Here is a 24,487-nt window from a genome sequence, read left to right as displayed (position 1 = left end):
CAGGCTTTTAAAAAGCCGAGGAAACATCCTCTGAGCAAGCAGTGGCTGCACTGGAGGAAAGCACACCCAGGTCTCACATTAAAGAAGCCAAACTGTCTGCTTCAAAGAGAAGAGGCAACATCCTGTCACAGAGCATGCTGTGGCAAAAATGTAAGTGGTTGGGCCGTGGCCGCTCAGAGCCCAGCAAGCTCAGATAAGGGCCGGGGTTCACCGCTGGCTTGTTATGGAGGAGATGGTGGTGGTGATGGGGGCGGCATGGGTTGTGAGTTCCAAGTCAGGAGAGCAGTGAGGTGGGACGTGGGTAAGATGGAGCCCAGTGGAGAAACCAGCCTGTCAGAGGTGATGCTGATTTTCCAGGCTGGAGGGGAACGAACTAGTGTTCCAAGGTGGGACAGCTCATTGTACCTCCACTTCTGTGCATGAATCACCGTGGTGAAGAAAGGGCAGTTTATGATTCACAGAACAAAAGCCAAATGTGATACTGGTTTGGGGCTGGGAGGGGGTAGCCACGGACTTATTTACAAGAGTGGCTTTATTTTGATTAGCAGCCACTCTTCAGCCTGTGTTTTCAATTCCGTGGGCCTGTTTCTAGCTGAGTTACTTAGCTTTCCGCCAAAGGCATGATTTATGTCTGTGAATAAGTGGGGACAATGTGGAACTTGGTTTTTGAAGCATGTCTTCACTTGCCTCTTGTCATTCTTGTCCCATTCGGTGTAAGGGGGCAGTGGATTTATCTTTGACCTTAATTTTTTTATTAACATTTTAAAAAAAATTGTGGAATATAACATATTTACATAGAAGTAATAACTTTCTAAGTGCAATTTAACAAGTAGTTAGAGAGCACATTTCAAAGAATGTTATGGGGTATAGTTCCACAGTTGCAGTTATTTCCTTATTGTAAAATATATCATATATGCAAAAAGGTGCTAACTTTCAAAGTACAATTTAACAAGTCATTATATAATGTAGGACATTTCCAAGAATGGTTTGGGTTACAGTACCATAGTTTCAGTTATTTTCTTATTGTGGAATATATATACAAAAAGGTGACAACTTCAAATTACAATTTAACAAGTAGCTATAAAGCAAATTTCCAAGAATGTTACGGGTTACAGTTCCACCATTTCAGGTCTTTCCTTCTAGCTATTCTAATACCCTAGCAACTAAGAAAAAAAATTATATAGAGATTCAGTATTCATAATCCTTTGTTAAATCTCATCTTGTCCATTGCAACCCCTTCCTCTAGTTTCATCACTTTTCCTATCTTCAGGGATGTCTTTTTTATCCCTGAAGTTAGATGGACCAGATGTGAACTTTATTTTCCATTATGGGGAATGGAACAGAGATCTAGTGAGACCTGTGTTATTAATAATTGAAATCACACCAAGATTATTGACAACATTCCTTTTGTGAGGTCTCAAAGTCAACTCATGGGCACCAACCTTAGCAGGGCTTGGTTCTGAACTTCCTCAAGGAAGAAGCGTTACCAAACAATTGTTCTCTGTCTCTCTGTTTTTCAAAAGTGCTTAGTTCTTTAAAATTCCTTTTAATTAATTCAGGTACTCCCTAACCTCAAGCAAACTTAACATATGAGAATCTAGATTTATTAAAAAAGATAGGTTAGGGAGCATTTACTTATTTTACAAAGAGCTATTCCATTGGATCCCTTTAAGTTCTGAAAAAATAACTTCACTGATTAAAATGTGACTTAGAGTCACTCTATCAGAATTCATTGTTTCCTTTCTTGTGTCAAATTCTCTAGACTTGAGCTTGTTAATGTATAATATAGAGGTATGATTTCAAGATTTCTCAGATTGTAAAGCCTCATTATTGTTTGATATCATCCAGATGCAATACTTTTTAAAAATAAAAAAGAAATTAATTTGGATTTGAGAGTTATCCTTCCAGATAATTTGGAATATTCTAGTCTGGGTAGCATGTACTGTTACAGGAGGGAAGGATGGGGCAAGACCTTACCCTGCTGGAACAAGGACAGCCAACCCCAAGGGAGTGCTGTGTGGATGAGGGCTGGTGGGACAAGGGCAGGTGTCTTTGGTTTTCTGGGAACTCCTGAGCATCCAAACGCCCTTACTCTTAGAGCTGAGTTATTTGGGTTTTGCATGAGCTCCTGGAGCAAGTTCTGTTTTAGCTCCTTACCTACTCTGAATAAGTCTCTTTCCTTTTTTTCTTAATCCTTAGGTTTCTTATATGTACAATAGGGGTAAAAATAACAGCTATTGCACAGTTGCTCTTGGTAAGCTAAGGCGCTGCAGAAGTGATGTTGATTGTTCTGGTTCTGCTTCAGTATCTGAGAAATGCGTGGCTTCCTTGAATTTATGAGATGCCATAGTCTCCTGTCGAGGTCATGCAATACACGTTTACTTCTTCAATTCCTCCTCAGAGATTAGCGATGTTTTTTAAAGGGGATGTTGGAGGGCATGTTTCGTGGTCTCACCCTGGAGGCCAGTCAGGTCCAGCAGCATGCCATCTGTCAGGGAGACCGCAGTCCCAAGTTCATCACTGGCACAGCCGGAGCGAACGTGCCTACATCTTCAGATGAGCAAAAAATCGAAATTCTCTTCAATTGTCCTCTGGAGGCTAAAAGGAAATTAGGGAAGGCCCTTGGGCACTGGTCCCCGCCCCTTAAACCTGGACCCAAGTGTACTGCAGCAAGGGCACCTGGATGACTAAACCCTGTGGGAAAACCAGTAAGAACAGGGCAGTCTCACCGGCCCACTTAGAACCACCCGATGGAAGGGCAGGGTTTGAAATCAGACACCAAGAGTGCTGAAAAGGCACTTTCTTTTTTCAGAAAACACCCTCGAGGCATGAGCTGAAATGACTGTACCATGGGCTTCTGGAAAGGGTTAAGAAAACATTCACTCTGTAAATCTGTTGCTTCCTCCTTCCCTTGCCCATGACCCCTGTTTGTAGAGTAGATGTGAACATGGGCTTTGGTTAAGATCAGAGATTAGCGTGACAGAGCTCAGAACTGCTGGCACCCAGAAGTGGAAATCTTAAGCCCCAACTAAGGATTGGAGATGTGCCTGACTGGCTGACTGGACAAAGAAGTAACTCCAGCTACAGATTGGCCCCCGCCTTGGTGCCGCATTGGCCCTGCAGGCCCCACGTAGAGGTGAAGAACTAACCTCCCATGATGACAAGAAGGCCCTATTAGGGCCCAGGGGTAGCCGTGCAGTAGCAACAGAATAAGCATTGGAGTGAGACAGCTCTGGACTTGAAAGCTGGCTCTGCCATTTAATCATGTAACCTTCTCACATTCTTAAAAATCTGAAAAACGGGTTTTCTAATGCCTGCCTCCCAAGGCTTTTGTCAGAACTGAAGTAGAGAATGCAGTAAGTGTGGTCAAGCTTCCTGATAAGTAATGAGCGTGGCGAGTGAGCACCTTCCCTTTTGTTAACCTTTCTCATGGACCCATCTTAAATGATCAAGCTTGTAAGTTCTTTCCTCTGTTCCCCTTTCCACATTTTCATTAGAATAGGTAAAAAGGCACAATAAAAACATCTTGAGCGATAGGATGATGCAAACAGTATTTCAGGGACCTGAAACAGGGGCCTGCCCCTTGTTTTTGTAAATAAAGTTTTATCAGAATGCAGTCATGTCTATCATTTACATATTATTTACAGCTGCTTTGCTGCAACGGCAGAGTTGAGTGGGCACAACAGAGACTATGCAGCTTGCAAAGCCTAAGATACTTACTATCTGATCTTTACAGAAAAGGTTTACTGACCTCTGGTCTAAAATGATTTGGGTACTACTTTAAGGACTACTGAGTAGTCCTTAGGCTATTCAGTCTCCTGGGGTCACATAATGCCAACACCAATGGTGGACAAAGCTTGCAGTCGATTGATTAAATGATTTGCTCAATGCCATACATGGAATTGATTGACCTCATTCTTCGAAGTGAGGAAACTGTGTATAACAAACTCGATGCCACTTGTTAGAAAATGAACAAATTGAAAAACTGCCTTTTATCATTGTTGGTTGCATTAGGGAAAGATCTACTTGATATTAGAGGGAGGTATGACTGATTTTGTTTGGATTTGCTGGTTGTCTTGGTGTCCCATAGACTTGGCCTTGGTGTGTCCTTGCTATAGTGCCCAACTAGCACCTTAAGAACAGGAAATAGTTATCAAATTATTGTAATAGAACGGTGCCTTTCCTTTCAGATCACTAGAACAGAACGGAGGTTCACCAAACAAATGAATATGGGTCTTAAAATTCTCATTAGCATCAACATAGCACTTTGTTCTTAGAATTTACTCCAGGGTTTCACTAAATAGCCAACTTTTAAAGGATAGTTAAAGTTGCACTTAGATTAGGAAAAACATGTTAGTTATATATATATATTTATATATAATTATTGGAACCTGATCTTCTGTGTAACCGTTACTCATAACAAGAAGTAATTTAGGTCTGTGGAAAGCCTCTAATATTCCTATTCTGTATAAAAACCATGGCTTATTTAATGAGCCTAAGATGAACTTTTGCTTCTTATCGAGTTTATCCATCGATGCAGTGATTGCTGCAGATAAGGATAAATAGGCTCCAAAAGGGAGAAAGAAATTGACACGCACAGAAGGATGTGAAATAAGTCACACATATCTACCAAGAACACAGGGATAAAATTGTCAAAAGAGCAGATGATTCTCAAGGCAAATTCTTTAGTTCCTTTTCCCTGAACTAAAGAAATTCCCAACTTTGTCCCACTCCATGCCCCCAAAATTAACTAAGTAGAGGTTTTGAAAGCTTTTTTTCAGTTCAAACCTGCAAAGCTGTACTGTTATGACATAAAAGAAAGAATCAAAGTTTCTTACACTTGTTAGCTAAATATCTGGACATTTAATTCACCAAGAAATCCTGTAAATTTTGTGTGTTTGACTTCCCCATCACAAAGTTGAATGTATCAGGTTTGTTTTTTTTCCTCTGACTTCTTTCTAAAGCAGTTTATTTCCCCACTAAATGAAGATGTCTACTAATTTCTCACATTGAGCCAACTAAACCAAAGTTGTCTGATTACATCAGCAACCTAATTTTCATCTTTATGACATATTTAGCAACACCCCAGTTTTCTTATTTTTTTTTTTTTTTAGAACAACTCCCGAATAAGGATGGGCCTGCCTGGAGTGGGGAGGCCTTCTTTGAAACCCTCTTGTCCTGGCTGTGCGATCCTGTGGACAAAGAGTTGTTTTTGCAGGCAGGAGACATGGATTCTACTTGCCAATCCATGGCTGCTTAGCTGTGGAACCTTAGGCAAGTCACTTCACCACTCCAGGTCTTAAATGTTACAGCTGTAAAATGGGACATGCCTTTTCCTGGCTAAGGGCAAGGAGACTGAACTTGATCGAGGTTCTTTTCCAGCTCTAATTTCTGAGTTTTCATGAGTGCTTATAAAAAATAAATACATGTTTTCAACCACAAGTCCTTAATTTGATACAAAGAATTCTTGCATCTGCTTTGAGAAATGATTTTCAACTTTGGTTACATATTCAAATACCCCGGAAAGATGTGAGAAATTCTGATGCCAGCAGACATTCTGATTTAACTGTCCTTGGCACTGGGATTTTCAAATGCTTCCCAGATGATTCTAATGTGATTTTAACCTGGAGCTTAAAATCAGTGGCTTCCAACATGCCTTTGGGCATTGCACAACTATCGGCAGAACATGCTAGATCCTTCTTATAGTGATAAATAACAGCCATGGGGTATTGAACGCCTATTTTGTGCCATGCAGTGTACCAAATTTTCTGTGGATCAATTTGGATTATATTTGGTTGCTTGGGAAGAGACCTGAAATAAGAGATTTAAGTAAGTCAGAGGTGTATTTTCTCTCACATAAAAGAAGTCCAGAATAGGCTGTGCAGGACTGTGTGGTGGCTTCTTAGTGCCAACAGTATCCCGGGCTCCTTCTGTCTTTCTGGTCTGCTGTCCTTGGTGTGTGGCTTCTGTCATCAAGGTTGTTTCATGGTTGCATATTGGCTACTGCAGCTCCAGCCATCATATCTGTGTTTCAGACCAGGAAGGAGGAGAAAAGGGAAGGGCAAAATGATCATGCCTCCCTGTTGGGTGCCCCTCCCCACCAACACACAACTGCTGCTGACATCTGATGGCCGTTCCTAGCTGCAAGGGAGAATAACATAAATTGTTTAGCTGGGCACATTGCCATTCTCCACAATATAAGGGTTAGTAAGGAAGGAAAGTGCAGATGTTGGGCTTGGCAACTGCCAGCCTTTGCCATGTTTTGAGTGAATTATCTCATTTAATCCTCAGAAAAACTCTATGAGGTAGGCTGTGTTGTAAGCTCCATTTCATAGCTGAGGAAACTGAAGTTAGATTAGTATCTCACCCGCACAGCTAAATCCATCTGAACCAGACCCTGAGAATTGACTTGCTAAGCTGTCCTGTTTCCCTGCCATGCTGCAGGTCTCACTCACAGGGCTTAGGAAGATGCTTTGGGTAAAAGTACAGTCCTTCCATGTTAGATAAAGGACTAATAGCAAAGTGAAGTGCAACCAGCTGGCAGATGGCTGTTAATACTTTGAAAATTCATTTCTGATGCATCTAACTTGTGTTTCAGCCTGTTTATGGAAGAAAGGAAGGCCTGTGCTTTGCTGCTGCACCTCTCCCCCGGGCCCTTTGCAGACATTTAAGCTGCAATGGAGGTCTCAAAGGGGAGAGAGGGGCTAGAACTTTCCTAAAATGACCCAGCCCATCTGTTCCCTGGGCAGCACTAATGGAGAGTTCCGTGTGGCAGCCTGTGCTGGGAGCCAAGGCTTCTGCCTCCTTGGCATTTCCTCCAGTTGGAACTTCCTAGACTTTGGAAGAGTCAGGTGTCCCCTCACATCTGCCTGCATGTGTGCATGCACATAAGTGTGTGTGTGTGTGTAGGAGGCAGGGTGTGGAAGGCAAAGTATGGAGAGTAGTGTTTATTTTGAGTTAGAATGCTCTCTGTTCTTTCATGGCCTCTGGGATAGGTAGATCTGAGTTTGAATCTCAGATTTATGCCTTACTAGCTGCGCAACCCTGACACATCACTTTTCCTCGCTCTGCTGTCATTTCTTTTCGTATATCACAGGGACGTGGTTCTTAGTTCATACGGTTGAGGTAGATGATTATTACCGTGCTTAGTGTTAAGTGAATACTCACTTAATATTAGTTAGTACTATTATTTCTCCACCCTCTCTCACTCTGCCTCTGCAGGCAGAGGATATGCAGGCTGATACTAGGTCACAATCTGTATGGCCTCTGAACCCTGCATTCCCTGTGAGATGGCAGGACACAAATTCCCAGTCTTACAACTTGTAGTGGAGTTAGGGATCAGAGCGAAAGCTGATGGTTACACTGGCCATTCTGTGACCAAACTTGGAACTTGGGTCACGATTTCCCTACGAACCTGTGAAGTGGGATGCAGCAAGGCTTGTAATTACTGACAGTGGCAAACTTGTTTTTGTTTTTGATTCATGAGATTAGAATGAGGTGTTTGTGATCTAGCTGTGAGGAGATTGACACTTGAAATAAGCAAGAAATAGCACTAACAATACCGAAAACTGAAACAGCAATGTGTGTGGCCTCCTATTTTCAGTAATGATTTCATTAGTTCCACTTTCTGGGAAGAGCAGACAGCCAAAGAATTATAAACCAGAATTATTCTCAGACCAGGTGTTGGGACCAAAAAGGATCTGACCACTCTTAAGAAAAGTTGATTTACTTTTTAATCATCTAGAAAGAAACATAAATTTAATTAGAAGAGGGGAAGAGTACAAAGATTGCTATAGCTTTCCAGGACTGAAAAATGCTGGAGAAATAGAAAAGAAAGGAAAGAGAGACAAGAGAGTTGAAAATAGGAGCAAATCTTAATCTTGGATGAAAGCAACACTGATACAGGAAAGTGAAGAAGGAAGATCAGCTGTCCATTCATCACCACAGGCATGCATGCATCTATCCAATACAGAATTATCTGTGGCTAGGGAAATCAGCAAGTGAAATAAATGACCTTCAGCAGGAGGGAGGAGACAATGGAATCAGGGAGGGTATCACGGAACTTATGATGCTGAATGTGGCTCTTGAAGAATGAATGATCATCAGACTTCTTGCTTTGATCCTGGTCATGGAAAGTGAATCTGAGGACACAAAATATTAATATTGGGAAGGAAATCCAAGCACATCTAGGCCAGTGTCTACAATGTTTTTGTCATGAACCCCTTTATTAAAACCAAATCTTGTGCAGAACCCCAATATGAAAAATAAAAATGGAGCAGCTTTTGGGGGATTCCTGTGGCTCTCATGGCTCATCTACCACCCTCGGTTCCCTGCCTCCCTTCCCCTCATGGTCACCTAGAGGCTCCTTTGCTGTACTCTGGGGACACTTGGATCACAGTTTGACAACCCTGATCTGAACCAATCCTGGAGACAAGTGCATCACTGTGAAAAATGTTTCTCTGGTCTCCAAGAAGCTTTGAAACTATGAAGGTCATGTTTTCAGTCTTCCTGAATCTCTTTGAATAAAGAGGGATGCAAATCCCACAAAAACTGACAAAGTGACTTCTGGAATCTGACTTTCTTTCTGAGGCTTGATATTCTAACAACCACTTTCCTTCTTCAGTGACCTTTGCAAGAGAATCCCCAGAATATTATAAAGACTGTTGATTAGAAAATCAAAATTAGCAACAAAGCTCCTCCTTCCTGTCTATTGTGTTTCTCATCATGAATCCATTATCAGGGCTCCTTTCACTCCTGCAGGTTGTACTCCAGGCCACCACCAGTCCTGGGGCTTGGGCTGTTGTGTCCAACCCCCAAACGCATAAACTGCTGGGGTGTGAAGGGTCCTTCCTAAAAGGAAGTGGTCCTTACCCGAGGGTCTCAGGAAGAGTTTCTTTCTTTCTTAAAACTCTCATTGGTCTTGGAAATCTAAAGTGAAATATTGCTTATATCAATGAATGAACAACTGGATTTTCTCTCTTCCAGCTTCCTAACTGTAGGTTGTTCCTTTCTTGGATCAGGCTGGCACAACTCGATTCAGACTATGGCCCTAGATCTAATAAGGAAAGTTGTATCATTTGCTCTGCTCCATCCCCTCATGTGGTGCTACCTTACTATGGAATAAGTGGGCCCCTGGGGTGGGCAGACCTCCTTGTTCGCCTCTGATATGGGACTGCTGGCCTTAGGCTCTCAGTTTATGTCCTTTCTCCTCCTCTCTTGACACCTGCTGCTCTCAATAAAGTTGAGGCTTTGGCCCTCAGGCAATGTCCAACATATCACCCCAGCGTCTGTCTTTCTGTAACAGGCGACTAGGTCCTCTCACTGACCACCAAAAGAGCCCTTCCCTGTGCAATGCCAAGTTTTCATCCCATATATGATATGAGCTCCTCAGTTTCTAGCCTCCTAGTGGGAGGAGTATCCACTACTCTGGCCTTACCATGGCTGTGCCCCCTTCCTTTTGGAGACACACAGCTTCCTCAAGGAGCTGTCTCTGAGGTCAGGACAAGGGCATGCCATCTTACCCTGTCAACCTCCTAATTGCTGCCACTCAGAAATCCCCAGGTGCCCCTTCCTGGAGTCCTCCTTTGGAACTCAAATCTGCTCCAAACCTGATCATCTGGTGGCTTCTGGAGAAAGAAGTCCTGCTCAGCAGTTGGCATCCTTACAAGAGCCCAGTGACGGGGTTTCTGTCTATTGTCCAGGCCTGTCTGCCTGCACATGAGGTCTCTGACCATGCTTTCTGCAGCATCACTGGCCTCCCCATCTCTAAACAGGGCTGTCCTGCTGCTTGGGGACACCAGTCCCAGGTGCCTCAGGGATGATGTTGAGGGCATGATGAAGGCAGTATGTGACAGGCTGGAGCTGTGCTTGCAGTCAGCAGAAGGCCCTGGGTGTGCAGAGGATGGAGACATTCAGTATCAAGATGTAGCTGCACAGGGGAGAGGTAGGATCACTGTACCAAGGCTACTTTGCTGATGAGAGATGGGCCATAGATTGTTGGCTGAGGACAGAGGAGAAACAGCCATTTGTTGAGCACCCTGTGTACCAGGTATTTAACTGTATCATCTCATACAATCCTCATGATAACCCTACAAGATGGGTTATTCTCATTTTGCAGATGGGGAAACATGTGAAGTGATTTGCCAAGGGTCATGTAGGTGATAAGTCACGTAGCAGGCTTTCCAAACTGGGTTTACTTGACTCCCCTACTACTCCACACCACTTTTCAATGCCAAGGGGTTGCATTGGTTACTTTTTGGATGCTTTCCCCTCTCTCAGTTGAAATAGGTCCACCCTTAGATGGAAGTGGGTTCTGACTTCACTGAGGGAAGCGCTACCCTGATTCAAAAGGCCTTGCAAATTTGAATCTCAGAAAGTTAGACTTGAGACTCAGTATAGAAGACCCTGAAACCAGCTGATATCCATCCTTTAAGTGTCTTGGGCAAGTCTCACACTCAGGGACGAGCTGAGCCTCTGACCCAGGAGCAATCTCTTCAGCACTGAAGGCAGAATCAATGTGCCTTTTCTTGCTCCCCACTTCACACAGCTTCTGTAGGCTGGGGCCCCCCAGCTTGCGGATCACTGAAGCTCTACTGAACCAGGTGGAGGTGGAAACCAGTCAAACAAGCAAGAGACACTTCAATAAAGGGGCAAATGCAGCTCTGTCACAGTTTGTAACTCTGGTTGCTTGTGCAAATATTTGGTTAATGTCTATGTACCCCACTAAAGAGATCTGATCTATTCTGCTCAACAACAAGTATTCCAAGTCAGAATGCTCTGTCCTGGCATTTCCTGGTCTTGTCCTTGACCCCAGGACAGACTGTATCTGAGATGGGAGCCCTTTCTGCTCTGGTGACCTCAGTTTCTGTAAAAGGCAGGCCGGTGCAGCTGGTTTCTCAGGTGGACCTATCTGTTGTCATTTCAGTCGAAAAATACCAAAAATAAAACCTTGAGGGGAATTGTCCGGGTCTTTCAGTTCTCGTCACTCCTCGTGTGAGAGGACTGCTGGTAAGCTTCTCAAGACTTCTCTCTCCTCCTCCACTGGGAAACAGCAGTTCTTGGGGGAACTGGCAATTGAGGGAATCTGACCAATGGTCAGTTGGCTCAGGGTGGTCCAGCTGGAGAAAGGAGAGTTAGAACTGGGCAGGGAACCCTTTGATGACTGAATTCCAACATCATCCAGAGAAATAAACGGGAGTTGCCTGGGCAGGGAGGGGGCAGTTTGGTGAGGCTAAATGGACTGCACTTGAAATCCGAGATACGGGGTATGATTCGTAACACTACTACAAGAGTAGTCTGTGGGCAGATCACTCAACATCTCTGAGCATTGTTTTCCTCATCAGTAAACAGTAGGGGGAGAATACCTGCCCTGCCTATTTCAGAGGTTGTGGGGGGATCTCACATGAAATAATTTGTGTTGAAGTCTTTGTGAGCCACAGAACATCATGCAAATGTGAGCATGGTTATTACTGGGTTCCTGGAGCTAAGACCGTGTCCGGGAAAACACGGACCTTTGCCATGCGTTCATCCACTGTGCTTGGGTCCACATACAGACGGGGCATACCACTGATCCTCTCTAGGAGGAGAGTATGGAATCATGCAGCCTCCTGTGGTCTGCTTGTTTTGAAGGAGGGTTGGAAGGAGGATAGATTAGTGGTATGGAAGATATTGAGAGTGTCTGGGGCAGGAAAGGGGGGTGGGAATGATTCCTCAGCAGCAGTTCTTGTAAGGAAAGCGTCTGAGGGATGCTTCCAAACAGAAGGCTCTCATAATGGAGAATTTGGCTGCCCCTGCCCAAGGTCGTGGGGTGGGATGTCCAGAGCTTTGGGAACCCAGAGGCTGCAGTGTGGGGACACCTTGGATGGGAGATGGATAGGTGGCGTGGGCTGTCTGCTCAAGCCTGACATAACAGAGGGGAGTCCCTTTGTGATCATTCTGGGTTCCAATTCCAGGCTCGTTGTGATCACTCTCCCAGACTCCTTTGGTCTGGGGCTTGGTGGTTCTAAGGAAACAATCCTCTGCAATCACCCCAAACTTGCTTTAGGAGCTTCCCTTGGCTCCTCTTTAACGGACTGTTCCCTCCAGTTCCTCTCGGCCTGCCTAGGCAACTGTAGACCTCATTCAGCCGTTCCCAGCTGATTTGCCTGTGGTCGATGTGAGTTTGCTGTGGGCTGATGGGGATAAGTCTCTAAGAATGAGGATGGGGAGGGGAAATGCCACCAACTGCTCCCTTCTGCTCCCTGACCAGACCAAAGAACATGGGGCCAGCCACCATCTTTGAGGTCTCCTGATGGAGACACCCACGTCTGCAGAACAAGACACCATGGCTTATTCTCTTCAGAGTGCCCCAGCAGTCAAACAAGCAGCTTCAAGTCATAATTCACTTGAGGCTCCATTTTGTTATATTTTCTGAACACCCTCTATAAAGCCTCTATTTTATTGCCTATCTTTTCTCCTCTGCCCTGGATGTTATGCAAATTACTACAATATATGAGTGATATCTTTATTTTCTGGCTCAGGGTCCTCTCAACTCCACATTAGTGAATGGAAAGCCCACATTTACATGCATATGGGATCTCTTTCTTAGCCTCTATATTAAAAAAAAAAAAAAAAGGAAATTACAGTCTAGTGTAAATTGGGCAGGGAAAGCCTTTCTATAGCGTGTCAAGTCCAGCCTTTGGCCAAAGCCCAAGTTCTTTCTTCCTGTTTGGAAAAAATCAGCCATTGTCCATGAATGGAAAGAGCAAATTAGAAAACTTGGACTCAGAGCTTCAGTGTAAGAAGAGCGCTGGCATTAGTGTTAAGAATGTAAATAATCCTTTAGCTGAACCGAGCTAGTTTCCCAGGAGTTCTCTGCTATCACAGCCTGCAAACACAAACACGATTCTTTACATTAAAGTAAAAAGTGTCAGCAACTTTTATGACTTTGTTTTCAGTCAGAAACTAGGGCAAGTCTGTTAGTCCTAGGCTTGAATTCTTATTGTTCAGCTATTTATTTAGGGGTTTGCTATAAATAGAAAATTATTTGTATTTCTCCTTTTGTGGGTCTTCTTTTAAAAATAAAACTGAAGCTTCAGCAGCAAAAGAGAATAATTTACTGTAGTTAGTTGGAACAGTTAATGGTGGATAGCATATCATGTGTCCTTCAGGCCTAGGAAGGTTTTATCTTTCCAAATGGCCTCGTGTGCCTGCAGCGTATGGATTCAACCAGTCAGTTGTGAGTGGAAAAGGCTCTCAGCAGCCTGATTGTCGAGATGGACCTGATGGGGTTCTCTTCCCTGGTCCCTTGGTACTAGCAATTTCCATTTACCCTGAGCCCCTCCTGGCCCTTAGAGCAGCTCTCTTATCTGTTGCCCATGGTGGGCATGGGAGACCTGGGAGAAGGGCCTTTCTGGAAGAGCGTCTCGGACAGAGCCTGCTCTGGAGCATGCATGTCTGAAGAGGACTCTTAAAGACACTGTGAAGGAGAAGTTACATGACCTGTGTGTCTGCTCTTCTTGAGTCATCAGGAGGAACCCACCTCCTTAGCTGAGCACCTTCCACAGTTCAGTGTGAAAGCGGTTTGCATGGGGTCATTAAATAATCAAGAGCTGACAATTTTGCATATTTCCTCTGTGATACTTTATTATACCTTCCTCAAGGACCTGGTGAGCCACGTTTATTTAAATCAGTGGAATCCATGTGTTCCCATAGGTTGGTGCTAGAGCAAGTGCAAACACGGCAGATGCTGACTGGGGCGATGGTTGGCTTCTGTCTGTCATGGTCTGCTGTCTCCAGCAGAACAGCAGCTGCAGGATTCTTATTTTTGTGAGGCGGAGCATGTCCATGTGTGTGGCAGGGGGAACTGAAATGGCCACTGTTGGCTTTTTTATACCTTCAGATTTTTTGTTGCTCTTTTTCAAAAAGGGAAGCCCTCTCTGGAGCCAAATTCATGGTTTTTTCTGTAAATGGGTTTCGTTATCTTCTCAAATCTGATTGGTGACATTGGTGACTGATTCTCAGTGGTGTGGAGGGGCGAGATGGCTGAGCTGCTCAGCCTGAAAGAGGAGCTCCTCAACAATATGCCTATGTGGAAAGATTTTCTTCAGTGTCTGGCACTTGGATGTCCACGGGAGACTTACAGGGCCCTTAGAACTCAGGATAAATGGTGAGAAAGCTTCAGGCTTTGAGGACATGGTATCTGGCGCTGCAATTTGATCAGCAGGTTATTAAAAACTCTCTGGTCAACTTTCTTGGGAAATTGGGCTGTCATCTTCTCTGCCTGTGTTTTGTTATTTTGAGCTCCTGTTTTATTTTCTTTGAATGCTTTCATTTTTATTATTATCTTAAGAAATTATTTTAATAATTTCTTTTAAGTATTCTAGTGTGGTTGTTTAAAGTTAGCTAAGTTCAGTGACCCAGAAGCCTGAAAGTGAGACAATCATGATTTCAGACAAACTTCTTTTCTTCTTCAAAATTTGTATTTGTGGACTCTGATCTCATGATGGTGGCCGTAGGGAGTACAGTGTTTACTGTGAAATTAGGAATGTTTGCTATTGCTTTGCACAGGTTGGTGTGAAACGCACCAACCGCAAGTTTTCACCTTGCAAATATACTTGGCTGTCGGGCTCCCTTGGGAATTTACCTGAGGCTTCGGATTCTGACATTTCACAGACACTTTGCAAAGACACTCTCAGAAGCACCTTCTGTCTTGCCTGCTCTCTTGGAGTCAGTTACACTATTCCTGGGAGCTGGCTGTGGACACATGGGTGGGCAGCCAGGAGGTCCTCAGGAACAAAGGGAACTTGTGCAGGAGTAATGCACGTGGATGGAAGGTTAGGGGGATTAAAAATATGTCATTGAGAAATAGCTGAAGGAATGGGGTGTTCATTCAGACTCTGCAGGGAGATCTGGTAGCTGTCTTCAAATACTGGAAAAGGAGTTTTGCACCTGCAGTAGGAAGAGGTGGGGACTTAGAAACTGCTCCCCATATGGTAGGCTGCGCTAGGGCACACCTGTTGACACTGGGTTCCAAGGTAGTCCAGACATCACAACACCTCCCCCAAGCCTGCTTTGTTCATTGATTTAAAAACAACAGGAGGCAGGAAGCCATTGCTTGACAAGATCCTGGAAGTGTCCCACTGGCTGCTTTCCAGCCAGGTGGGTGGCTGTGTCCACTTCCTGGGAGACTGGTATCAGGGCATCCTTAAGGCTTTCCCCAGAAGCACATATGCAAATCAGGGTTGGGGGCTGGGTGGTTAGCCATATACCAGTCTTTTATCTGGTAGGAGATGTGTGCCTGTGGGATTGTTCCAGTTTTGCTAATGCTGCCTTTTCTGAAAACACCAGAAAGGGCGGCTTTTATAACGGGGTTTTATTTAGTTACAAAGTTACAGTCTTAAGGCCATAAAGTGTCCAAGATAAGGTGTCAATAATCAGGTACCTTCACTGGAGGATGGCCGATGGCATCTGGAAAACCTCTGTTAGCTGGGAAGGCACATGGCTGGCATCTGCTCTAGAGTTCTGATTTCAAAATGGCTTTCTCCCAGGACATTCCTCTCTAGGCTGCAGCTCCCCAAAAATGTCACTCTTGGTTGCTCTTGGGGAGTTTGTCCTCTTAGCTTCTCTGGAGCAAAAGTCTGCTTTCAAAGGCTATCTCCAAAATGTCTCTGTAAGCTGCAGCTCCTCTCTCAGCTCCTGTGTGTTCTTTGAAGTGTCCCTCTTGGCTGTAGCAAGCTTGCTTCTTCTGTCTGAGCTTATATAGTGCTCTAGTAAACTAATCAAGGCCCACGCTGAGTGGGCAGGGCCACACGTCCGTGGAAATTTTCTAATCAGAGTTACCACCTACAGTTGTGTGGGTTACATCTCCATGGAAACACTCGAAGAATTACAATCTAATCAACACTAATACATCCATCCACCCACGCAAGACTGCATCAAAGATAATGGCGTTTTGGGGGACACAAGTCATTCAAACTGGCACAGGGATCAAGCCTTTCTTGTCCCCCACCTGAATTAAGAAGGTGACCACAATAATACCCAGGATCCCAAATAACCACCCCCCTCCCCAAGTTTCCCCCATGCCTCAAGCTACACTTCGTGCCTAAAGGGTAGCTGGAAACCAAGTGGAGAAAAGTGTAGGTTGAGTGACATGACTGTGGAAAAAGCTGATGTGGCTGTGCGTGACCCTAAGAATGAGTGAGCAGATGTGGGAGGGGTGGGTGCCCTGTTTCTGTGCCACGCCAGGCCATCCTTGGGGTCAGCACTGGGCATTGCCCAGCAGAATCGGCAAATGGAACTTGTGCAGGAATAATGCACCTGGATGGAAGGTTAGGGGGTTTAAAAATAAGTCATTGAGAAATAGCTGAAGGAATGGGGTGTTCATTCAGACTCTGCAGGGGGCCCTGGTAGCTGCCTTCAAATACTGGAAAAGGGGTGCTGCCCTTTTCAAATGGACCCCACTAGTACTAATGATAACATTAGCTAATGATTATTGAGTACTGATCTTTGACAAGCTCCAGTCTGAGCACTTTACATGTAATTCTCAAATTACCCTGTGAGCTGGGTACCATTATAATCATCATTCTATAGATGAGAGAACTGTAAAGGGATATGAATTGTGAGTTTCCTTAGAAGGTAATGCAAGGAAAATGGTGCTTGTTACTATGAGGCAGTCCTCATAGGGTGAAGATCTTTCTGACATTACAGCTCTCCAAAGGAAGAGGAGGTAGGTAGAGCGAAGGGAAGAAAAACAAAATGTATTGAGCATCTGCCATATGTCAGAAATGGCCTTGGGAACTTTCCATGTATTATTTCAGTTAATCCTCACAACTGTGCATGTCAAGAATTATCCCATTTGGTGGATGAGAAAATTGATGCACAGAGACATGACATAAATCCTCTGATGCCTTCCCACCAGTAGGTAATGGAGCCCAGGGTTGAAGACAGGTGTTTTGGGCTCTCAAGTCCATTCTCATTGCTGCTTTGAACAAAGCCAGATAGGAGGTCCCGGGCACAGACCCCAGGCTAACCCCTCTGTTATATGCTCTCCTCGCAGCTGAGTTTCACAGGTTATGGCATTCACCCCACTTGTAAACTGTCTGTTTTAGTGCTTAAAGTCTTCCCCACTGGACTGTAATATCCATACGTGCAGGGGCCGTTTCTCTCTTGCTTAGTGCTGTAGACCTAGTGCCTACGAGTATCTGAAAGAATGAACGCATACCAATAGAGATTCCTCATTATCACGGAAGTTAAAAAGAGGATTAATTAATCTCCTTTGGAGGTGTTAGAGAGAGACCCTCACCTTAGGTCAAGATTATCAGTGGTTCTAATCCCAGCAGATCAACAGAATCACCCAGAGATTTTATATAGATTCCTTGGCCAACATCAGACTCCCAGAATAAGAATCTCCAGGGACAAGGCTGGGAATCTATATCTTGCATCCCTCCTTGGGTGATTCTGCTACATGGCCAGGTCAGGAAGCCCCAGCCTAGCCTGAGATGCCAGCTTCCCTGACTCCACATCAATTATTCCCAGGGCTCTTGGACATCCCCAGACATCCCTTCCCTCTTGCTGCCATCTGTGCCCAAGTCTCTCCGCCAGGCCCTATGTGTGTGCCTGGAGCATGGAGGGCAGTCATTCTGCTGCCGAGTCAGGCCTGGGGTCTTATCAGAGGGTATTTACCGGGCAAAGTGCAGCCAGGGCAGTGCCGCAGATCCGAGTTCACAAATGCTCAAGCTTCCGGACCTTTGATTCGGAGCTCTTATCGGTGGATGATAACAGGCTCCCCATGTGAGTCTGAGGGCCAGTGTTTATGGCCACTCCTGGCAGATGCAGGCCTGCTCTCCAGGGGCTCAGGGCCCGTAGGTGGGGTCTGTCTGGGTGGGTAGCTCGTCACTGCCCAGCCAGGCTGCTTTAGGCTTGCTCTCCCAGGCTGGGAAGGGCCCTGTGCTCAGGTTTGTATTTTGCTCAATGCTTTGGTTTCCTGGCCTTGATGGCAAAAGGCAGAGGGAAGCTCCTCTCAGCAGCAAAGCTCCTGGGCACATGGATCACCATCGGGGATTTGGCCTTTGTGCTGGGAGCCACAGAGAACCTGAGTGCCACTTGCTTCAGCCCTGCCTAAAGGTCCAGGGGAAGCGAAGGGAAGGCATATTTTATTTTATTTTATTTTAAAATGTTTTTTTTCTTGTATTGATTTTCCATTGCTACTGTAACAAATTACCACAATTAAAACAATACAAATTTATTATCTTACAGTACTGTAGGCTGTATGTCTAATAGGAGTTTCACTGAGCTAAAATCAAGGTGTTGGTAGGCTCTGGAGGCTTTAGGGAAGAATCTCCTTCCTCATCCTTCCTTTTTTTTTTAAAATTTTTTAACTTTATCGAAACATTAAAACAAACAAACAAACAACAACAACAAAAAGCTCCACAACATTTCAAATAAAACAAAGTAAAGAACTAAGAAGAACAAATAACCTAAAATAACTACTTTGGGAAGGCGTATTTTAAATAATCAGCCCATTGATTAATCAGCAAATAACTTACTGAGCTGATTACAGACACGCCGCTTAGGAAGATATAGAGAAATAAGGTGCAATATCCCACCTTGAGAAATTTATAAGCTAGTTGGGGCATAAGAAATTTACACTAAACAGGATAGCTAACTGTTACAGAGCAGACTATGATAAATAACAAGATTTTATTCAGAGCTGAGGCTTAAAATGTACAGTTTCTATTTGGGACAATAGGAACGTTTTGGTAATAGATGGTTTTAGTAACAGAACACTGTGAACGTCATTAACAGCACGGAATTCTATATTTGAATATGGTTAAAAGGGGGAATTTTAGGTTGCATATAAGTTACTATGATAAAAATTTTTAAAAATATCTGTGGAACTGCACAACACTGTGAACCTTAATTTAAACCATGGATTATAGTTAATAATACAACCATAAGAAAGTACTATAAATAGTAAAACTTTCATCTGTTGTAACAAATGTACCACACCAATGCAAGGTGTTAATAACAGGATGGTATATGGGAATTCTCTATTTTATGCAGGATTGTTCTGTAAATCCACAACTTTTCTAATAAAAAAATATTATTGAAAAATTGAATTTGCACCCAATTTTTTACTAAGCATATATTTCACATTTAGGATATCAGTGACTTCTTACAACTTTCCTTTGACAAAGAAATTTCAGATAAAGAGGCACAGAGAGGCCAAGTAACTTGCCCAGGATCAGACAGCTAGAATGTGGCAGGATTTGAGCCTGGCTCAGAGTCCCGGCTCTTGCCACCGTCCGCTACTGCCACCTGTGACGAGTTCTGCCCAGGTCTGGAAGGGTTTGAAAGGTTGCAGGATGAAGTAATTTCTATGGGTGGCAGCAGTCGGCTAGGAGGGTTGCGCTGACTTTGGACCAGGAGGAATCGAGAGGCTGAGAAACGTGAGAGGGAATTCTGATCATGGGAAATCCCAGGCAAAGATGAGGCGGTGGGAGGCTGCCAGGCGGTGGATAGATTTCCTGGCTGGGGTCAGCAGTTATGTAGTGGTTAGTATGCAAGATAATCAGAAAAGCGGGTCAAGACCAAATCGTGGTGGGCTTTCTAGTCTCGAGTGGGGAGCCCTCCGTCCTGTGTGGAGAGGAGCCATGGAAGGTTTAGGGGTCGGAGGAGAGGCGTATTTTGGGAAGTCTCTCCCGCCTCCCCATGCAGTCCTCCAGGTTCAGGCACAGCTTAGATGAGCAGGCACGCTGGGGTAGGGTCTTGTCTGAGAAGGGAGATTAGCACCAGTGCCCTTTGCTTTTCGCAGCCACAGCTCCAGAGCAAGCCCCGGCCCCACCCCGGCCGTACCAGGGTGTCCGCGTGAAGGAGCCGGTGAAGGAGCTGCTGAGGAGGAAACGCGGGCACGTCAGCAGCGGGGCGGCGGTGGCGCCCACTGCGGTGAGGAGGGCCTCGTGGCCATGAGGGCGAGGGCGAGACCTAAGGGGTCAGGCAGGATGTACCTCCTCGCTCCCTGGGGACTCATGGGGGGCACAGAAGGCAGCCAGTTGCCATGGTGATGGCTGCTGGGGAATGGATGAGCCCGTGGTTCCCTGCAGGGGGCTGAGGGATGTGGCCTGGCTGGCTTGGTCCACTGACGGCCTGAACACAGCTATGGCACAGCCTGAGTGAGCGAACGACTCACACTTCCTCGTGCCCTCATCGGGGTGCTCCCAGGGAAGACGAAGATGCCAGCACTCAAGTGCACGGCCTTCTTGCTAAGTGGAGGCACAAATCCCTCAAAAGTGTAGGTGGTGATGGTTGGGATATGGGGTGGGGTGTCCTGTTCTAACAAAGGAGATTCTCACCCTGTGCTCTCCTGCCTGGGGGCCCTGTGGGAATGTTCCCTGCACAAGGCTAGCTGGAGATGCCAGAACAATGATCCTGGTCCTCTCTTCTCCCCTCTAGGTGGTGCTGCCCCATCAGCCCCTGGCGACCTACACCACCGTGGGTAAGAGCTCCTCACTGCCCGGGTCTCCTCCAGGCACCTCCTCTGGGGAGGCACTTGCAGCTCTGTAATATCCTTCTTCCCACAGGTCCTTCCTGCCTTGACATGGAGGTCTCTGCTTCCACGGTGACTGAGGAGGGGGCCCTATGTGCCGGCTGGCTCTCCCAGCCTGCCCCAGCCACCCTACAACCCCTGGCCCCATGGACACCCTACACTGAGTATGTGTCCCATGAAGCTGTCAGCTGCCCCTACTCAACTGACATGTATGTGCAGCCCATGTGCCCCAGCTACACAGTTGTGGGGCCCTCCTCCGTGCTGACCTACGCCTCCCAGCCACTCATCACCAACGTAACGGTATGTCACATAAGGTGAAGTGCAGCTACCCGTGCAAGGGCACTCTTAAATAACCAGGGATGAACTTCCTGACTCCTGATCTTCCTTGTTACTGACTCCCATATTCCAGGAGATTCAGGTCATCCCAGCCCACCCTGTCCTCAAGGGAGGTCTGTTCCTATTCCCTCTGACCTAAACTATCTTCCACAAAGAAGGTTTATGGCCTCCCTTCCATGTCCTGTGCTCCTTGGGGTTGGGACATTCTCCTGACTGTCCTGAATTTCCTCTGCAGTGAGTCTCACTTACGAATGTAGCATTTCTAGTGGGTGGGGTACAGGTGAGATCAGAGTCTGCCTTTCCTTTCTGTTCAGGTAACTAAGAGTTACCACTTAGCAGTAGGATTTACCAGAAGATATCTAGGCTGAGCAATAGGTCACTCCTACACAACTGTTCAGAAAACTGTACCTGTGACAGTCAGACCCACCAGTAGGGGTTTTTTTTTTGAGTTCTGCCTCTAGAGTCACAGTGCCTGGGTTCAAATCCCCAGCCCTTCACTTATTGGCTATGTGACTCTGGGCTAACTACTTAACTTCCATGAGCTTCAGTGTCCTCATCTATAAAAGGGGAATACTAATAAGTGGGTGGTTGTTGGGATCAAAGGAGATAATGCATGTGGAGGGGTTAGCACAGTTCCTGGCACACAGAAAACACTCAATAAATGTTAGCTATTATGATTGTCTCAAAGCCTGCGAGCAACAATATCCAATGGCCACCTTCAAGTGCCAGACAGACAGATAAGGAAGGACCTGAGCCCCCAGGATTGGAGGATGAGAAACCATTTGATGTGAATGGTGCTTGTTTTAACCAAAGGAATGGGGATCCCCTAAGTGTTCAGAGGAGAAATGACCCATGATTACAGCTGCATCCAGCTCCACTCCTAGGAAAACTGTGGGAGCTGGAGCTGGAGCCTCCTGGGCAGTGGCAGAGCCCCTTCTTGATGGGGGAGCTTGCTTTGGTTCTCCTCGAGGGTCATCCAGATGAACCTGCCGCCTGCATCCCGACACCATCCAGACAAGCCTGCAGGAGCCCTCCTAACTCATGATCACCTGGCTCCCCAGCAAACAGAGTGTGGGGCCCGGATGATGGTGGGTAGGAAGGAGACAATACATTTGCATATCAGGGGGCTGGGTGGAGGATATAATTGTTCCCAACCACTTCATTACTCAAGGTTGCTTTCACTATTTATCCTTTCATCACCCCATCCCAGATTTGAAAGGTTTTGTGTATCAAACAAATTGTATTTATTAAGAAGTAATTTATTTGTTTTGCCATTTTGTAAATTAATTTATCAAAGACGGCTAGAGCTACCCCTCAGAACTCCAGATCGGCAGGAGATAAGACCTGTTTTGGTGCTGGGTTGATGTAATTCTATCCCTGAGCAAAGCAGTTCAGGGTTTCAGTTGACCTGTGGTGGCTTATGATTAGAAAATTTAGGATTTCCATTAGAATTTTTGAAATTCTGGAAGCAATAAGACTTTCCCAGATTCTCTCTGATTTCAGGACACTGGCTTAAGTCAAGGAGTGGGGAGTGGGGTGGGGAGAGCAATGTACACCAGCCTGGAAGTCAAGAGCCTGAAGGCCTCTGAGGCCCCCTTCACCTTCATCATTCTGTGGCTAAACACCCAATGCCTTGCAACTCAAAGAGTGGTCCTTGCACCAGCCACTTTCGCATCACCTGGGACCTTAGACCTGCAGAATCTCAGGCTCCACCCTGGACCCCCTGTTAAGAATCTGCTCTGTAACAAGACGCTTAAGAGATTTAAATAAGCTCTGCCCTAAAGGACCTAATAGTTTACTCTCAAGACACATTGGGCAGGAATAGGGCCAGTAGGGGAAGACTTGGGCCTCCCTCACATCATTCTTTGCAGAGAACTTCCTCTTCCACCTACTTGCTTTAACTGTGAAGGAGTGGTGAGAATCCAGGCCCTGCCTCTCTCATGGGCTTGACACTGAGGTTTGGAAGATAGTTGCTGTGCAGGTGAGGGGTGAGGTTCCTAGAGCACCTTAGAGAACAGCCCTGATCCCTGGAGACCCCTAGGATGGCTCTGGGGGGCTCCAGCTCAGAGACAGAGGAGGCCAAGGCTGTAGAAAGCACTGGGCAGCAGGAAGGAGGCCAAGTTTGCTAGCAAAGCAGGGCCTCCCCTGTGCTGCTCACTCCCCAAGGGCATGGGAGGTGGGCAGTGGGGCTGTGTGGAGCCCGGCCGTCCTTGTGTCTGGGCAGGACAGGGACCCCCTGAGACACAGCAACTACTGTAGGGGACAGGCTAGTGGTTTAATCATTGATTTTAAGCTGCACATTTTTTCACATTTTATTATCTTTGAAAGTTTGTTGTATTTTACATTCAATGAAATAAGGAAAATCATCTCTAATTCTCTCAGTCCTATGACTTTGGTACTATTCATATCCTATTTTATAGATGAGGAAACTGAAGCTTGAGAGTGGAGAAGTAGCCTGAGCTAGTAAGGGACAAAGTCAGGGACAGGGCTGAAGTTGGTTGGCTTCTCCCTTTGAGACTTGGAGCAGGTGGAGGTGGAGCCCCCTGGAGTGAGAGAGCAGGAAAGCGCCGAGTTGAGAGGGCAAGTGGAGATCCCCAGGAGATCCAGGATGGGTGGTGCTATCCCAGGCTGCTAACCCTTGGTCCTGTGCTCCCCCATCACAGACGAGAAGCGCTGCCACGCCCACAGTGGGGCCCCAGCTGGAGAGCCCAGAGCACCAGACACCCCTCACCTACTTCCCGTGGCCCCAGCCCCTGCCCACGCTGCCCACCTCCACCCTGCAGTACCAGCCTCCGGCCCCAGCCCTGCCTGGGCCCCAGTTTGTCCAGCTCCCCATCTCGATCCCGGAGCCTGTTCTGCAGGACATGGAAGATCCCAGGAGAGCCATCGGTGCCCTGACCATCGACAAGCTGCTTTTGGAAGAAGAAGATAGTGAGGCCTACGCGCTCAACCACACTCTCTCCGTGGAGGGCTTCTAGGGCTGGCTCTCTCCTGAGTGTCCCGCTCCCTGAAACTGGGGTTTTAAAATGAGCCTGGACTGAGCCTCAGATACACACTTGTTTGGAGTAGTCATTTTATAACTACACTTTCAACCCAAAAACTAAAATTGTAGATTGACCTTCCTTCCTTCCTCCCTCCGTCCCTCCCTCCCTCCCTTCCCTCTCTCCCACCCTCTTTCCATCCTTTCCTTCTTCTTTCCTTTTCTCTTTTCTTATTTCTTTTTCCGTTTCTTTTCCTTTTAGGGGAGGGGATGATTACAGGGATTTTGGAGATCGTATTTTATGCTGAGTTTTGCTGGCTCTGTGATGCAGGTGCTTTTATTTCTGCCACTTTTCATTCTTTAGAGAAGAGCCTTCTCTCAAGTGCTCAGTGCTTCATGGAGCAGCAGCACGGCTGAGCAGTCTTAGCGCCAGCTCCGCTCTCTGTCATTTTGAGATGTTTAGGGTGCCCTGCGGGGAGACGGGCTCTGCCAGCACCTCTTGGGAGAGGCAGCCAAGAACAGACTCAATGCCAGAGAGTCTTCGAGCTGCCAGTTCCCACACTTGCTCCTTTGTTTGTTATTCTCAGCATCAGCCAGATTTACAGTCCAAGTGGCAACGTCTCAAGGCCTGGGCTCAGAGTAGTGAT

The 24,487-nt window shown here is 46.0% G+C and overlaps 1 protein-coding gene across 1 annotated transcript; it reads left to right on the top strand.

Moving 5' to 3' along the window:
- POU2AF1 (POU class 2 homeobox associating factor 1) lies at window positions 1-24,487 on the top strand. The gene is made up of 5 exons (XM_037841384.1): window positions 1-150; window positions 19,793-19,923; window positions 20,431-20,473; window positions 20,559-20,824; window positions 23,524-24,487. Exons 1-5 carry the CDS (start codon window positions 135-137, stop codon window positions 23,836-23,838), a joined length of 771 nt encoding a protein of 256 aa, XP_037697312.1. The 5' UTR covers window positions 1-134; the 3' UTR covers window positions 23,839-24,487.

The sequence above is a fragment of the Choloepus didactylus genome, chromosome 6, assembly GCF_015220235.1.
Source record: "Choloepus didactylus isolate mChoDid1 chromosome 6, mChoDid1.pri, whole genome shotgun sequence".
NCBI classification, from domain to species: domain Eukaryota; kingdom Metazoa; phylum Chordata; class Mammalia; order Pilosa; family Megalonychidae; genus Choloepus; species Choloepus didactylus.
Note: the sequence above shows the minus strand (reverse complement) of the source record. Positions and strands in the feature narration are given on the sequence as shown.

What these genes read in the sequence shown, in the direction of transcription:
- POU2AF1 (XM_037841384.1), top strand. An exon ending in CGGCGGTGGCGCCCACTGCG is followed by an intron (nt 19,924 to 20,430) that starts GTGAGGAGGGCC and finishes TCTCCCCTCTAG; the next exon opens with GTGGTGCTGCCCCATCAGCC. An exon ending in GGCGACCTACACCACCGTGG is followed by an intron (nt 20,474 to 20,558) that starts GTAAGAGCTCCT and finishes TTCTTCCCACAG; the next exon opens with GTCCTTCCTGCCTTGACATG.